A 17220-nucleotide genomic window follows, 5' to 3' on the forward strand; every position below is an offset into this window, starting at 1 on the left:
TGAGAAATACTTGTGTCTGCTGAAGAGCAGGAGCTATTACTACTACCACTACTACTCTGTGGTTGCTACAAGATGTCCCCCTTGGTTCTTGTTTCTCTTTGTCAGTATTAATGAAGATTTTTTTTATTGTTCTACACCAAGTTGTTGCCAGGTCATTAATAACAAGATTCCCTTTCACTTGCTTTTAAATCTACTCAGATTAATTTAATGTGTTTTATTTTTAGAGATTTGGGTGAAACTCTTTTTAGATATTTAACTTTATGTCCTTAACAACCAAAGGTTCCAGCACACCAGGACTCCTCGAACTCTGCAGTGGAAACAGAGGACAGCTTTAAATACCTTGGGATCACCTTATGGAAAAGCTTAACAGTGGTTACTCACAACTACTGTGGTTTAAAAAAGCAAACCAGACTTCAAATCCTCAAAGGGACTTCAACCGCAGCATCACAGAAAGTCTTCTGACAGGTGGATTTGCCAACTGGTAAGGTAATTGCCTCTGAGAGAGTGGTGCACATGCCTCAGCACATCAGTCGGTGTGAGCTGCCCAAACTACAAGGCCTATGAACCAAGCGATGCTTCTGCAAGGCCCTCGGAAAAGTAAAACGCTACACTCATCCACACAAAAGCGTATTGTCTTTCATCTCTTCTAGGAGGAAATATTATATTTATATTGTTATATATTATAATTAGTCCTCCAGTTTAAGTTTGTCTCATGATCCACAAACTGACTGACAAATCTTATATAAACGTGAACTTGGTGATTTTTCAGGAGGAAAACTGCTCAAGTGATTCTCTCTGATTAGTTTCACATTCTCTGGATCAGATTTGAATGAGATCCTGGAATGAAGACAGAAGAAAAGACTTTGAACAAAGTTTTATTTATAATAAAAACCTTTTTTGTTTGTTCACATATTAAATACTGAAAAGATTGTGATCTCAACAACAATTACAATAATTCAAAATATATTTTTATAGTTTCATTTGTTACTCATTTGTTTTTGTATTTACTAATACATTTAAATGTACCAAACAGATAAATTTATTTGTTTCTTTACAAAGTAAAGAAAAAAAACCTGTTTGACAAAGAATGTTCTGCTAATTTCTCTGTTAAAGCCCATGAAGTAGAACACAAAAAAAGGTGGAGAAATATTTGTGTAAATAAAATTCATATCGATCACTGGTAGCTTCCATGGACAAACAGACACAGGAAAGATCCCCTTTAAAAACTCAGAAACATCAAGAGAACAAAAAGAAGATGTGGAAGCACCACCCATGTTTGACTGACAGCTGATCTCTGTGCAGAAATGATGGAGAGGAAATAAAATGAAACTAAAATGCAGATTTAAACCCACAATATGAAAGACTTCAGTCTATTTCAGTTTAATGAATTCAGCAATATCTCCATAATTGTTGTAAAGCCTAAGTCCAGCATAGAGCGGCTGAGTGAATGTGGTCTGGACTCTGTGGAGGAGAGTCATGGTTTCAGAGACGCTGTAGAAGGACAAAATACCTGCTCTGTGATCCAGGTACACTCCTACTCTGGAGGAACGAGGACCTGAAATGGGACTTTCAACGTTGTTATGCCAAAATGTGTAACTAGTTTTGGAACAATCTAGTGCCCAAGATTTGTCATTACGACCAAATCCACATTCATTTCGAGTCCCTGCTCTGCTGATATTCCTATATGCAACTGCTACAAAAACTCCCCCTCTCCTCACTACCTCCCAGTAACAACGTCCAGTCAGGCTCTCTCTACTCAGGACCTGCCACCATCCAGTAAATCTGTCTGGATGATCCAAAAAGGATTGTTGATTATACATGAATGTTACTTTTCTGTTCTCGTCTGATAATAACAGCTGTTTGTGTGCTGTGTTTGGATCCAGTGAGATTTTACATGAATATTTTAAGAATTCAGCTCTGGTCTGCAGCCAAGCTTGTGACAGTAAAACATCGTCTTCAGTGACTGTCAGTGAGATGTTTGTCCATTCCTCTCTCAGAATGTCCTGTAGTTTATCTCTGACCTCTGACACAGCTGCTGTCACATCCTCAAAGTAGCTCAGAGGACGGATATTGATGCTGGATGAGTCTGTAGACTCACTGAGTGCTGACAGTGAGGGGTAGTTGTGTAGAAACTGGATGTGATCCTCTGTGTGTGAGAGCTGCTTCAGCTCAGCATCTTTCCTCTTCAGCTCAGTGATCTCCTGCTCCAGCTTCTCCTCAAGCTCTTTGACTCGACTCACTTCAGTTTCCTGCTGGGATCTGATCTGCTGCTTCACATCAGAGCTTCTTTTCTGGATGAGATGGATCAGCTCAGTGAAGATCTTCTCACTGTGCTCCACTGTTTGATCAGCAGACTGATTGATGGCCTCCACCTCCTGTTGAAGCAGCTTCACATCTTTCTCTCTGTCCTGGATTCTCTGCTGGATGTTTTGTCGACTCACCTCCAGCTCTCTCTGCCTCTCAGTCCTTTCTGCTGCAGCTGAGACTGTGTCATGGTCTTTATGTTCATCCACAGGGCAGAGATAACAGATACTCTGCTGATCAGTACGACAGAACATCTTCATCACCTCATCGTGACGAGAGCAGATGTTCTCCTGGAGCTTCTTGGAGGGCTCCACCAGCTTGTGTTTCTTTAATGGAGCCACATCATAATGAGGCTGAAGGTGTTTCTCACAGTAAGAAACCAAACACACTAGACATGATTTCACAGCTTTCATTTTTCTCCCAGTGCAGAAATCACAGGTCACATCTTCAGGTCCAGCATAGCAGTGATCAGCAGGAGCAGCTTGGAGTCCAGTCTTCTTCAGCTGCTCCACTAAAACTGCTAACATGGTGTTTTTCACCAGGACAGGTCTCGGTGTGAAAGTCTGTCTGCACTGAGGGCAACTGTAGATTTTCTTCTCCTCCTCTCCATCCCAAAAGCCATTAATACAGTTCATGCAGTAGCTGTGTCCACAGGGAATAGTCACCGGATCCTTCAGAAGATCCAAACAGATCGAACAAGAGAAGGTTTCTCGGTCCAGCTGAACTCCTTTCTGCGCCATTTCTCCTCTCAGTATCAGTGACTTTGTGAGTTTCACTTCCTTATAATTGAAAGTAGTTGGAGCTCTTATCTAAACAACATGAGTCAGCTCTTCTGCGTCACTGCACGTTGGTTACAGCCATGTTCAAAGTGCAGACCTGAAGGGGAGGGAAGAAGGAAATATATGGACAGACAATAGGTGCTGAGTCAGAGAGCAGGAAGAGGAGGGAGGATCATCAGGCTATGATTAATTCTAAGAAGAGGAAAGATGTGTGATTAGTACTTCTTATAACAGACCTTGTTTCACATTTTAAACTGTTTTAAACAGTGTGTTTTAAAAGCTCTTTTAAAATAATCTAAGTCTGCTAAATTAATTCATCTTTGTATTCGTTTCAGTAATTGAAATACTCCATATAAAGAGAGAACATAGTGAATAACTTGTCAAAACTGAGCTGAGAGCAAATCTAGTCCATTTATTTTTTATAGTTTTAGTTACAAAACAGAAAATTCCAAATGCTCCTAAAAGAAAACTGAACAACAATAACAGAGATTTATAACGTCTCTTCATTCATCCCCTGTTTGTTTTTCAAATTGCTTATGACAGTTAGTTCTTATACACTTGTCTCATGTGTGACAATATAGAGCACACGCCTTTATTGTTCATAGCAGGAGGTGTTTAAATTTTCCTCCTCTGACTTGGCCTCAGGATGTCTAGAGACAATAATAGAATAGAATAGAATAGAATAGAATAGAATAGAATAGAATAGAATAGAATTCAACTTTATTGTCATTGCACATGCACAGGTACAGGGCAACGAAATGCAGTTTGCATCCATCCAGAAGTGCTTTAGCCGTGATATAGATATATTACAATATATATTAGCAATAATATAGATATGTAAGTATATTACAGAAATGGGTCTATTATGGTATGTTATAATGTACACGGTATGAAGTATGTTATGAATATTCTATAACTATAAGTATGTACAGGCTGTAGTGAGTACAAGCTATGTACAGGCTATGAACAGGATATAAATATGAAATAAAAAAAACTATACAGAAATCTGAGATATACAGCTATACAGAAATGTGAACTATGCAAGTTATAAACAGTTGTAGGATTAAAAATTATTGTATGTACAGAATGATTATTTACACAGAACTATACAGTAGTGCAGTTAAGATAAGTGAGATATGTGGATAATTTCTACAGAGGCTATATAAAGTGCTAGTGGTTGTGAGTGGTGGTTCAGTCCATGTTATTATTGTGTGTTTGAGGGTACAGTTGTCCATTGTGTGTGTGTGTAGGTGGTTGTGGGTGTGTGTATGTTCAGTCCATGAGTTTAACGTGGGTCAGATGTCAGGAGGCAGAGTTCAGGAGTCTGACAGCTGTAGGAAAGAAGCTGTTCCGGTACCTGGTGGTCTTAGTCCGGAGGCTCCTGTAGCGCCTCCCAGAGGGCAGGAGGGTGAAGAGTCTATGTGATGGGTGACTGGGGTCTTTGATGATTTTCCCAGCCCTTTTCAGACACCGCTTCCTGTAGATGTCCTTTATGGCAGGAAGTGGTGCTCCGGCGATGCGCTGGGCAGTTTTCACGACCCTCTGCAACGCCTTCCGGTCCGAGGCAGAGCAGTTCCTGTACCAGACTGTTATACAGTTGGTCAGGATGCTCTCGATGGTGCAGCGGTAGAAGTTCACCAGGATGTCTGAGGACAGGTGGTTCTTCCTCAGAGTCCTCAAGAAGAAGAGGCGCTGGTGAGCCTTCTTGACCAGCTTGGAGCAGTTGGTTGTCCAGATGAGATCCTCGGAGATGTGGACACCCAGGAACTTGAAGCTGCTCACACGCTCCACAGCCGTCCCTTTAATGTAGATGGGTGGATGTGGGTCAGCATTCTTCCTGTAGTCCACGATGAGCTCCTTCGTCTTCTCAGTGTTAAGCAGCAGGTTGTTTCTGTTGCACCACTCAGCCAGACGATCCACCTCCTCCCTGTAGGCGGCCTCATCGTTGTCACTGATGAGGCCAATCACCGTGGTGTCATCTGCAAACTTAATGATGGTGTTGGAACCATCAGCAGATCTGCAGTCATGGGTGAAGAGGGAGTAGAGGAAAGGGCTCATCACACAGCCTTGTGGTACACCGGTGTTCATTGTGATTGTAGATGAGCAGCGGTTATCCAGCCGGACATGTTGGAGGCGGTTGGTCAGGAAGTCCAGTAACCATTTGCAGATGAGGGAACTGATGCCCAGGTCTGTCAGTTTCCTGATGAGTTGTGAGGGGTGGATTGTATTGAATGCTGAACTGAAGTCTATAAACAGCATTCTGGCATAGGTGTTGTTGTTGTCCAGGTGTGAGAGGACAGAGTGCAGTGCGATGGAGACTGCATCCTCTGTGCTCCTGTTCTGCGGTATATGCGAATTGGTGGGGGTCCAGGGTGGGGGAGACAGGATTTGAAGTGTGCTAGGACCAGCTGCTCTAAGCACTTAGTGATGATGGGGTGAGTGCTACTGGGCGGTAGTCATTGAGGCTAGATGGGTTGGAGTTTTTGGGTATCAGGACGATGGAGGTGGATTTGAAGCAGGCCGGTACCACAGCGTGGGCCAAGGACAGGTTAAATATGTCTGTCAGGACTCCTGCAAGCTCCCCAGAACACGCCCGGGGATGCCATCAGGACCTGCAGCCTTGTGGACATTGATCCTGCTCAGCACCGCTCCTACATCGGTGGGGGAGAGAGTCAGAGGTTGGTGGTCTGGTGTCGTGTCTGTTTCGGTTGTGGTTGTGGGGTTCCCTCGCTCAAAACAAGCATAAAAGTTGTTGAGCTCGTTGAGGAAGGAGACATCAGAGGATGCGGGGGAGGGTTTGGTGGTCCTGTAGTCTGTAATGGTCTGGAGTCCTTGCCACATGCGTCGGGGGTTGGAGTTGGAGAAGTGTTCTTCTACCTTCTTTTTGTAATGGTGTTTGGCTTTTTTGATGCCCTTCTTTAGATTAGCCCTGGCTGTACTGTAGGCGTGTGCATCTCCTGACCTAAAGGCAGTGTTGTGGGCCTTCAGGAGGAGACGAACATCCCGGTTCATCCAAGGCTTCTGGTTGGGGTACATGATGATCCGTTTCTGGGTGGTGACACTGTCTGTGGTTTTGGAGATGTAATCCAGTACAGATGAGGCGTACTGGTCCAGGTCTGTGTTTTTAAATCTGTCCTGGAGCACTGCGTCTGTCCCCTCTGGCCACACTTTAATTGTCCTCACAGCAGGTTTCACACGTTGGATGAGTGGTGAATACTAGGTGTGAGGAACAGGGAGAGATGGTCCGATTGTCCGATGTGGGGGAGGGGTGTTGCTTTGTAGGCTCCAGCCAGGTTGGAAAACACATGGTCTAAAGTCTTGTCTCCTCTGGTGTGGCAGGAGACATGTTGGTGGAATCTGGGGAGGACTGTCTTTAAGTTGGTGTGGTTGAAGTCGCCAGCAACAATAAAAGCAGCCTCGGGGTGTTTATTCTGGTGTTTGTTAATGGCTGCAGAAAGTTCTTTCATGGCCAACCTAGCATTAGCTTCGGGGGATATATACTGCAGTGAGTATGATCAAGTGAGTTCTCTGGGAGATAATAAGGTCTGCATTTGACCATTAAAAACTCCGCATTAGGTGAGCAGTGACTCTCAGTAGTAGTGGAGTTCATGCACCAAGCATTGTTAATATAAATGCACAAACCTCCACCTCTGGTCTTGCCGTAGTCATCTGCTAGCCTGTCGGCTCGGTGTGTGTGGCGTCCTGCTAACTCGATAGCATTGTCCGAGCAGCTGTTGTTCAACCATGTTTCAGTGAAAAACATGACATTTGAGTCCATAATCCGTCTGTTGTTAGTGATGGAGAGCCGTATCTCATCCATTTTATTTGCCAGAGAACGGACATTGGCGAGGAAAATACTGGGTAAAGGCAGCCGGTGTGGTGTTAGCTTTAGCTTAGCCCGTAGCCCTCCGCGCCTACCTCACCTTTGTTTACGTTCTCGGCGCCATCTGCGTGCACTTCCGCCTGGCCGGGGAGAATGGGCAGCCTCCAGTGTTCTGGAGATCTCTGGGATGAGTCGGAGATCGGCAATAAAACTGTTGTAGTTATGAGTCCAGATGTCCAGAATCTCTTGTCTGCTGTAGGTCAGCAGCGCACAGCAATTCTGGATGAATTGCTGTAGGTCAGCAGCACACAGCAAGTCTGGATGAATAATTCGGTTAAAAGTAGATAAAAAACCGCTAAATAGCAGATTCTGGAGAGACACTGAGCCTCGCGTTGTTCACGCGCCGCCATCTTGATGTTCAATAATCAAGCGCACTCAAAGGAACTTTGCTTCAGTGACCATGCCCTTAGCACACAGTGGATATTTGTAAGGGGGTGGTTGCAAAACATTGCAGCTGTCACGCAGTTTCATATGATTGAGTTGTGTGTTCATGAGTCGGTAAGTGTTATTTCATTGGCAGGTTAGGTGCATTATGCTTGTTATAACTGTTAAAATTATATGTTTCATCTATAGATTATTCCAAACTTTTCAGACACACTAAAAAATGCTGGGTTATTTTCATAACTCAACTTCTGGGTAAAAGCCGTAGGTTCGTAAATTGGGTTATTGTGACCAAATATTGGTTCAAAAGTCATGGCTCAGGAGTTGGGTTGATGATGTGCCGGGTTCTTCAATTCACTCCACAGCTTGACTAATTCTGTTGGGTCAGAGGTTGGGCAGCTTTGATAAAACATTGAGTCAAAATTTTACCCAATTGTTTGGGTTGAAGATAAGCCTCAGAAGAAGCCACATCAGTCTTCACAAACTTCCATGTTCAACTAGAAATGACCTGATCAGATATCACTGGACTTTTCCACTACTATATATAAAACATTGTAAGTAAAAAGTGAATTATAACAGTTTGAAAATCATAGGGCGGTTTTTGATAATGCAATTTATTTGTTTATTCTAGAACTTTACCTACTTGTTACAGGCCTTTGATGGGGTCTGTTTTTAAACTGTTTTTTTAACAGAAAAGCAGAGACAGGAGACATCAGTTGCGTTCGGTCTGCAGGCTCTTCCTCGTCTGGTTTATTAACAGAATTTAACAACGTCATTTTCTTTTCATTTAGGCACACATTTCTCTTTTAACAACACAAACACATTCAATTAGGTCCATTGCTCAAACCCTTTTGGTTACCTTGCACTCTCGCAAGAATAAACGTACAAAATAATCATTGTCTATGAGTGTCCTTATTTACAATAAACCTGTAACCAAATTCTACTGCTGTTCAGCATCAAAAACATTTCTGTGCAGTACCATTAACACTGCAATTAACCTGCTTATGTCACCATTATACTTTCTTTATATTTTAACAGATTCAAACAATATATTACATTTGTAACCAATAAACAAAAATATTCTACCATTGCTCACAAACAGTTTACAATCATCCACAAACAGTATACATCAGACTATTTACATTTGACACACAAGAACTGGGTAGGTCCTAATCAACTGTAACTTCCAATAATGTCAGGATAAAAGAAGTGTCTAACAGCTGCATTTGTCACAAAATAAAACAGGTAATAAGACCAGCTGCCTATTTAAGCTAACAGTAGAATTGCGGCTTCCATTACAAATGGCAGTAAGGTTAGCTTTCTCTCAATCAGTGAAAACACACTCTCTCACAACATTCGCGGTCTTTAAACTAAGACAGAAAAAGGTTTCTTGCCTTTATATGTGCATTGCAGTGAGCAAACTTGAACTACTAACCTGTTTTTTTTAACAGAAAAGCAGAGACAGGAGACATCAGCTGTGTCCCAAAACGTCGGCTGCATCCTCCGGAGGCTGCATTTGAAGGCCGATTACGTCACAGCCAGGCGACGAAGGCTGTCCCAATTCGTCGACTCCTTCAAATGCGGCCGACAAATGCGTCCTTCATTTCCCCGAATTTGAAGGATGGGTCGGGTGTGTCCTTCGTGGCCCACCATATCCCAGAATTCATAGCGCAGTCCAGCCAAATTTCAGCTGCCAACAATGGCGGCCGCTACTAAGTTCTAAAATTAGTCTTATTAATCTTTCTGGGTCACAAAATAAACTTTTAACATATTTTCAGGCGAGAAAGTGGCGGTGTAAATTTCAAATATCTGCTTGGTTTATCAAGACATCGCATATTTGCAAAAGTGCGCTGACGTTTTTGGAGACGTCTGTTACCCACCCGCTCGATAGCAAGCCGGGGGGTTCAATGGTCGCTCGAGCCGGCGAGAGCAGCAGACTCCCGGCTTCATCGTTTTCAGACCCCCGCTCTTTCGCTACTCAGGTTAAACATGATATATAAGTCACTCGGATAACTTAAAAATGTAATTGTTTGCCTTTTTTCTGTGTTTTATTTGTTCTGGAGTAAATCGGGTTGGCTGAGATCAAAGTTATTCGATTATTAGATTAAATAAAACTTTATTAATGCATCGGGTGGGTTCCTCCGGGATTTTCACACAGCTGAATAAACGTCAAACAGAAAACTGATTAACCCTTTAAAACCGGTCAGAACGGGCACGCTCCGTTTTGCGTAACTATTTTTAAATCCCGGTAGCTCTGCAACCACGTAAGCTAGAGCAATAATTTTTTTTGCATATGAAACCAGAGGAGTTGTACTTACATCTTATGCCATCAGCTTGTCCTAGGTCACCGTTTTCTTCCACATATAGCTTTGCAAAAACTGCATAAAAAGCGCTTGCAGCAACAAAAACATAATATTCCAGAAACATGTTTTGCCGATCCGATCAGCTGTTCATAACACTTCCTACGTTGGAATAGATGTCAGCGCGAACTTTCGCATGTCCGCCATTACCTGCCCGAAACCGGAAGTGACGTCATTTTCGCGGAAATGTAGTTTTTTTTACTATCAGGGCCTCAGAGCCTATACTGGTGTTTTAAAAAGTTATCTTTGACTTTATGACTTTCTGTGTCGTTTCTGGGATGCTTAGAACTCAAATTGCACTGCTGGAAATAGTTTATTTTGATGCATATGCTGCTTTTTTGCAAATTTGCACTGTAATATTTATTTTCGTTTTTCCTGCAGTATATAAAAATTGGTGTATTTCAAAAATAAAACTATGAAGACGCTCAAAATAAATTTCCTGTGGTTGGAAACTATTTTGTGCAACTTTTTTGTATTTACAGTTTTGAGGGATAAGCCTCTTAAATTTCTCTAACTAGAAATATATGTTACAAAAACAAAAACGATTTTCAATTTTTTTGTAGTTTATTGCACTTTTTTGCAATTTATGTAATCACTATGCACTTAATGCATACATATTATTAAAATTTGGGCTATAATGGTTGTATTGATGTATATCAACTTGAAATGCTCCCAAAATTGGCACTACAGCATGTAAAAATATAATATAAGCTCTGGCGGACTTGGTTCTATGGTAGGTCTTAAAGGGTTAAACAGAAGTGTGAGACGGTCGAGAATTTACGCCAGTGTCCTGTTATATTTTAGATAGCAAGGAGCAGACGGCCGAGTTTATTAAACTCCACCCACACAGCGGTGACGCAAATCTGAAGGCTAGACTGTCCCAGTTCACAGCCTCGCACTTCCAGCCTTCTTGGTCTTCGAAGGACCCGGCCCACGTAGACCGCGAAGGCCGGGTCCTCCGAAGGATGCAGCCGACGTTTTGGGACACAGCTATCCGTTGTGTTCGGTCTGCAGGCTCTTCCTCGTCTGAGGCACAGAAGCGTTGCAACGGCCTATCGCACTCAGCACTATCTCCCCCTTGTGGCAATGCCATGCAATTACATTGTCCATAACTCTAAATGAAAAGTGCCATACCACCATAAAATCAGGTCTTTTACATCAAAAACAATCCACAAAAAAATTATAATTGTGACCATACACTTGTGGGCGTCACACACTCCCCAACAAAAAGAAAATGGCTCCTGACATTTAACCTTTTACCCTTTAATATTCATTATACTCATTATTCAAACAATTCAAATCACATCCCCTTCCCACATACCCACATTCCTTGTGTACTAACATGTATAGATTGGGCGGTTATAATATGCAGGGAAGGTGCCTGGGTGTGCACAGTGAGATGTTGGAATGTGATATGGCACTAGGGGGAAGTAAGGTAACAGGGGATATGATGGCATGGCAAGGCGAACTCCCAACTCTTGAGCCACGATCGCCCCAAAGAACTGATTCATTTGTCGGCGGGGTCACATTGGGTGTATACTGTGCCCTTTCTGAAAGCGGCAGTCCAACTTCCCCTCCGTCGACTGTGAAAGGCACTTCAGTGACTCCTGATTCCCGTACCATCTCATGCTCCTCCTCTCCCTTGTCATTGTCAAGTTCAGTGCTTTGGTGTCCACCATCTTGTTCCATTCCTGTTTCCCTCAATTCATCTGTTGCTGTTCGTTCCCCCAATACTGTTGCTTCTGTCGGCTGAGGTGCTCTACAGTTAAGCACTCTGCTGAACTCAGCTGTTCCCCTTGAGGGTCCTACAGTATGGTTATAGGTATGTAGAGCATCCTCTTTGGTTCCACTCCTCAAATCATACCTCAACTCATAATACATTGAACTCTCATCATCATCGGAGCTTGTGTCAGAGTGGGGTTGAAATGCTGTCTCTCTTTGAGCTGGTTTTGGTTTCTTTTTCTTGACGGCGGATGGCCCGTCCCCCTCATTTACAGCAGGCAAGTCCACAGGAAGCTCATTGACAAGATGCAATAGATTGCGATGCAGAACACGCACTCTTTTCCCATTTGCCTCTGAGGCCACTCTGTAGACTGGGCTGTCATTGATCTGTTCCTTCACCACATAAATGGTGTTCTCCCAGTAGGACCTTAACTTGCCAGGACCACCCCTTTCAGTCAGGTTCCGCACTAGTACTCTGTCACCAGGTTGGAGTACCACTCCTTTCAAGTGCCGGTCATAGTGTTTCTTCCCACGATCACTTGACTTTTGGCTGTTTTCAGACGCAATCCGGTAAGCTTCAGTCATTCGTTCTTTCCATTTCTCAGCATAACCTCTTGCAGTTTGTGGTTCTCCATCAGTGACCAACTTGAACAGGAGGTCAACTGGCATTCGTGGATGTCGACCAAAAAGCAGAAAGAATGGTGAGTAACCCGTTGCTTCATGGCACGTGCAATTATACGCATGAACCATCTGTGGGAGATACTCTCTCCATCTTTCTTTTTTTTCTTCACCCAGGGTCCTCAGCATCTGCAAGATGGTACGATTAAAGCGTTCTGCTGGGTTGCCCTGAGAGTGATACGGGGTTGTTCGAGAGTGCCCCACATTGCTCAACTGTTGCAGAGTCCGGAAGAGCTCGTTCTCGAACTCCCGTCCCTGATCATGGTGCAGCCTTAAAGGGTAGCCAAATCTGGGGATATAATCACTGAAAATCCTTTCAGCTGCAGTTTTGCCACTCTTGTTGCGGGTTGGATAGGCCTGGGCATACCTAGTAAAGTGGTCTACCACAACTAGGATATACTGATATCCGCCCCTGCTTGGCTCTAAGTGGAGGTAATCGACTGAAACCAATTCCATTGGTGAGCTTGTGGTAATGCTGGACATGGGAGCTCGGACATGTGTCACCGGTTTCTTCCGTTTGATGCACGGGCACTGCCAGGTGACATAGGCTTCGATGTCTCGCCTCATGTATGGCCAGTAGAACCGTTGCCTCCCCAGGCTGAGAACTCTTTCTACCCCGACATGCCCCATGTCATCATGCAGATGTTTCAGGACCAGGGATTTGAAGCTAGCTGGTAAGACTAGTTGGCGCTTTTCTGCAGTCTTACGATAGAGAACATCTTCTAAGCTCAGCTTTGTCCACTCATGCATCATTTTCCTAGCAGGGCCTCTCACATTCCGTCTCATGTCATCTGTGAGTTTTTGATCCGAGTCTTTCATTTTTATGATCTCACCTATTGCAGGGTCTGCTCTTTGAGCCCTTTGTAATTCATCCAAATTGATGGGCCTGACCATTTCTTGGATTACTGGTTCAAGCTGGTGACCTTGTGCTAGAGCCAGAGCAGCGATCCATGCAACATCTCCATCCTTGCCTGCTCCACATCCCTCCCAAGTAGCAGCAACAGCTTCTTTGGAGAGCTCTTTTGTACATTCAGTGATGTATCTGTCAATGTCAAGGGGACTCCTCGACAGGGTGTCTGCGTCAACATTTACTTTGCCAGGTCTGTACCTTATATCAAACCTGAAATCTGATAGCTCTCCCACCCATCTGAACCCAACCGCATTCAACTTGGCGGTACTCATGACATAAATTAAGGGATTGTTGTCTGTGTAGATGGTAAAATACGGGGCATAGAACAAGTAATCCCTGAACTTCTCGCAGACAGCCCACTTGAGGGCGAGAAACTCAAGCTTGCCCGAGTGGAGTCTGTAATTCTTTTCAGCCGGTGTCAGTGTTCAGGAGCCATATCCAATCACTCTGAGCTTCCCATTCGGATGTTGGTAGAGAACGGCTCCAAGTCCCTTATCAGATGCATCTGTATGAAGGACGAAGGGAAGCTCAAAATCCGGGTATCCAAGTACAGGGAGGTTTACCAACATATCAATCAACTTACACAGGGTGCCCTGGTGCTTCTCGGTCCACTCAACTGGTGTTTTGGATGGTAACTGTGCACCTTTCCCCTTCTGTCCTGTAACCTTCCCCAGAAGATGCTCCTGTTTGGTTTTCTTGGGTTGCAAAAGCTCATAGATGGGTTTTGCTATTCTCGAGAAATCCTGGATATATGAGTGATAGTAACTCAGGAACCCAGCGATCCTCCTCACATCTCCCACTGTGGCAGGTGTCTCCTTTTTCAGGGCGTACACCGCCTCGAGATCTTTTGGATCAATGCGTACTCCTTCAGCTGACACTAAGCGCCCAACATACCTCACTTCTCTTTTAAATAGGTCACATTTTGTCGGCCGGAGTTTAATTCCATAGTTCTGCAGGGCTCTCAAGACTTTCCTCAGCCCTTCCACATGTTCCTCAAAAGTCTTGGCGTAGCACAAGATGTCATCCAAGTATGGGATGCAGCACTCATCCTGAAGGGGAGCCAGCATTTCTTCCATACTGCATTGGAACGCAGCAGGTGCATTGGTAAGGCCGAAGGGAATTCGCACCCATTCATAAAGGCCCCAGGGGGTGATGAATGCAGTCAGATGACGTGATCCTTCTGCTATAAAGCCCTGGTGATAGGCTTTTCCCTGGTCCAAAATGGAGAACCAGTTGTAACCCCCTAAGGTGTCAATGAGGTCCTGGATTCTTGGTAATGGGTGGCGATCAGGTACTGTGCCCTGGTTCAGGAGACGGTAGTCTATACAGAGCCTTAGGGAGCCATCCTTTTTCCGCACACAAACTATTAGCGCAGAGTAAGGAGATCTAGACTTTACAATCCATCCTCTTGCTAGGAGGTCCTCAATATACGCTTTAACCTCCTTATAGAGGGGTTTTGGAATTGAGGTGTACGATTTCTGAATTGGGGTTGTGTCTTTGAGTGTTATTGTCATTTCCAAGCTGGGAATGCACCCCATGTCGTTCTCATCACGTGCAAAAGCCCCTGACTCTTCCCTTAACATTTTCTTGGCAACAGATTGTTGGTCTTCAGTCAGGTGGCTAACATCAACAGGTGGATCCCATTCCTGTGTTGCTTGATCTTCACCGCACTGCTGGGGTATTTGAGATACATCAGAGTCGACATCTTGAGTCACTGTGGGCTCACCGAGGTTTGGTAAGTCAGTTTGTACGACTCCTGCTATTGGTTCAATAGTTCCAAGGGCTGCTCTGCTGGTGAGGGTCACATCGTGCTTAGTGTGGTTGCCAATAGGTACTTTGACATATGGGACTCTGGCATCACAAACTGTGAGGAGGCTGTTGCCAACATCAAGCTGTTGCAGTTGTGGGTTGCTCTCAGTTGGTTCAAAGAGCACGAGGGGGTTGGACATGTCAACTGTAGAGGAGACTTTACACTTAACATACTTAACTTGACCAGCTGGGATTACTACATCATGCAGGCCCACTTTTAGGACACTCTGGCTGACCCCATTATCACTGGTAAGCTTGGTCTGAATGAAGTTGACCAGTGCCGTCGCTGTGTCATCCTGGAGGTTCATTGCGCTGCGCAGGAGGCTCACAATGGTGGGTATGAGGTTTGTACTAGCATTTGGCCCCAATACCAGCTGTTCAATTACATTGAAACCAATCAGGGGGCAGTCCATGGGCACACTGCTTACTAAAAAGGGGACTTGTACAGTCAGGTTTGGGTCACTATTCTCTGGGAGACTCACCATCATGCCCACCCAGCCGTCGTAGGGTAATGGCTGGCCATTAACACCAAGCACACAGGTTCTGTCAGTGGGCGGAGTTTGTGGTCAGAGAGGTAGGTTTTTGCCCACTGGCGATCAATGAGACTCACTTGTGCACCTGTGTCCAATAAACAGTCCACTGCAAAGCTATGAATGTAACACTTGATTTTACATTTTTTTCCAACAAGCTGTGCCACTCTCTCACTTGCCCCTGTATCTGCATTTTTCGCTGGAGGGGTCACCCCACTACTTCTGACATGAGCAAACTCTTCTGAGCACATACCTGGTGATTTTGGGTCTGGCTGTCCACTGGTTCTAGGAGTGTGTGTATCAGCAGGAGGCCAACTAGAGCTTCTGGGTTGGCTTCGTTTGAGACATCCCACTGCCCTGTGACCTGTCTCCCCACAGATAAAACAATGAGTGCATGAAGTAGCCCCGCTTTCAATACACTTGGGACAGCCGTACTGTTTTGCTGTTTGTCTGGGCTTCTGCTTTGGGTGTGCACACTGACAAGTGGGTTCACGAGCCTGTCTGGCTGTGAGAGACTCCACCACTTTGTTCAGGGTTTCCACCTTTGCAGCCAGCTCTTCAAGGATTTTATTCTTACTCTTAGATTTACAGTCAGTCATTTCAGTGTCTTTAGTAGGTTCAAATTGAGCAGAATGAGCATGTGTTACCTTTTGTCGAGTGGAATATCCCAGTCTTCACTGTCGCTCACTCTCTTCACTTGACACTTTGTTCACTTGCCTTATCAAGGCTTCATCTGACACACTGTAGTCTGATAGCAATGGCTTGAGTTCATTACGAATGTCACTATATTTTGGCAGAAGACCTTGATGAATGGTGCGTAGAAAGACATTTTGGATCGTACGTGTCTTATACGCAACGTCCATGTTATCCTGCCTGGATGCAAACATGACTTTCTGCTTCAGTCCAATCATCCTGTAGAAGAACTGTTGGGGAGTTTCATGGTCATGTTGCTTAGTGCTCAACAATTCCTGAAATAACTCACTCCCACTCTTCTCACTCAGGTGTGAACGTAGCAAGCTTTTGAGTTCATTGAGGGTCAAGTCATCTTTACTGATCAACATGTCCTTAAACTGTCCAGGCTTGATAATACGGAGCACACCTTGAATGATCTCTCCCTCTGTGTGCTTCACCTTGAGCCCCTCCTCAATCTGCTTACACAGTCCATGGTAGCTAATGTCAGATGCAATGTCCCCAACCTGACCCCCATGTACTTTAAACTCTCTGCGTTGCAAAAATGGCAGGTCTCTTAGGGAAACCATGTGATCAGGCCTAGAGTGTCGCGTGTCTGTGGTGGAGTGGCTGTTTGTCACACTCTCAGCTCGAGGCTGAAGTGGCTGTGTAATAGTGGGGGTGGGTGTGTCTTGTGTTGTCACTTGTAAATCTGCTAACTTTTTACCAAGTGCCTCGTAGTTAGCCTTTAGCATTTCATACTCTGTTACTTGTGGATTAACAGACTCAAGAGGCAATATAGCTGAGGTAAGTACATCACTCTGTTCAGTGTGCTTAAGTGTTGTGAGAGTAACAACATTTTAACAACATTTTAGATACTTCAGCGGTACGACTATCAATGAGATGAATAATATCTTTCAACAACAGTAGGTGTGAAAACCCCTGATCCTCTAAGTCAAGCAATGTCTTACAGCGCAGATAAGCACATATATAATCAAAACAACTTTCCTCATCACCACGTCTTACACTTGCAGGGTCCATATCAGGTACTGGTGTGATGTTTGTAGCAATCTGGAAGAGTTCCTCTGCTGTCAGTGCATAAAGACTCTTTCTGATCTGCCAAGCCAGTTTTTTTCTTTCACTGTCCTCCATTGTGTGTTCTTTGGCTAGCAACTCTTCACAGTGCAGTCAGCTC

General features: G+C 44.3%; 1 protein-coding gene across 1 annotated transcript; it reads right to left on the minus strand.

The window, feature by feature from the left end:
• Positions 1-912: 912 nt before the first annotated feature.
• Positions 913-3050, minus strand: LOC116311776 (tripartite motif-containing protein 16-like). Its single transcript, XM_039602049.1, has one exon. The coding sequence runs from the start codon at positions 3042-3044 to the stop codon at positions 1371-1373; it is 1674 nt and encodes a 557-aa protein (XP_039457983.1). The 5' UTR covers positions 3045-3050; the 3' UTR covers positions 913-1370.
• Between the last annotated feature and the right edge of the window lie 14170 nt (positions 3051-17220).

The sequence above is a fragment of the Oreochromis aureus genome, linkage group 18, assembly GCF_013358895.1.
Source record: "Oreochromis aureus strain Israel breed Guangdong linkage group 18, ZZ_aureus, whole genome shotgun sequence".
Classification (NCBI taxonomy): Eukaryota; Metazoa; Chordata; class Actinopteri; order Cichliformes; family Cichlidae; genus Oreochromis; species Oreochromis aureus.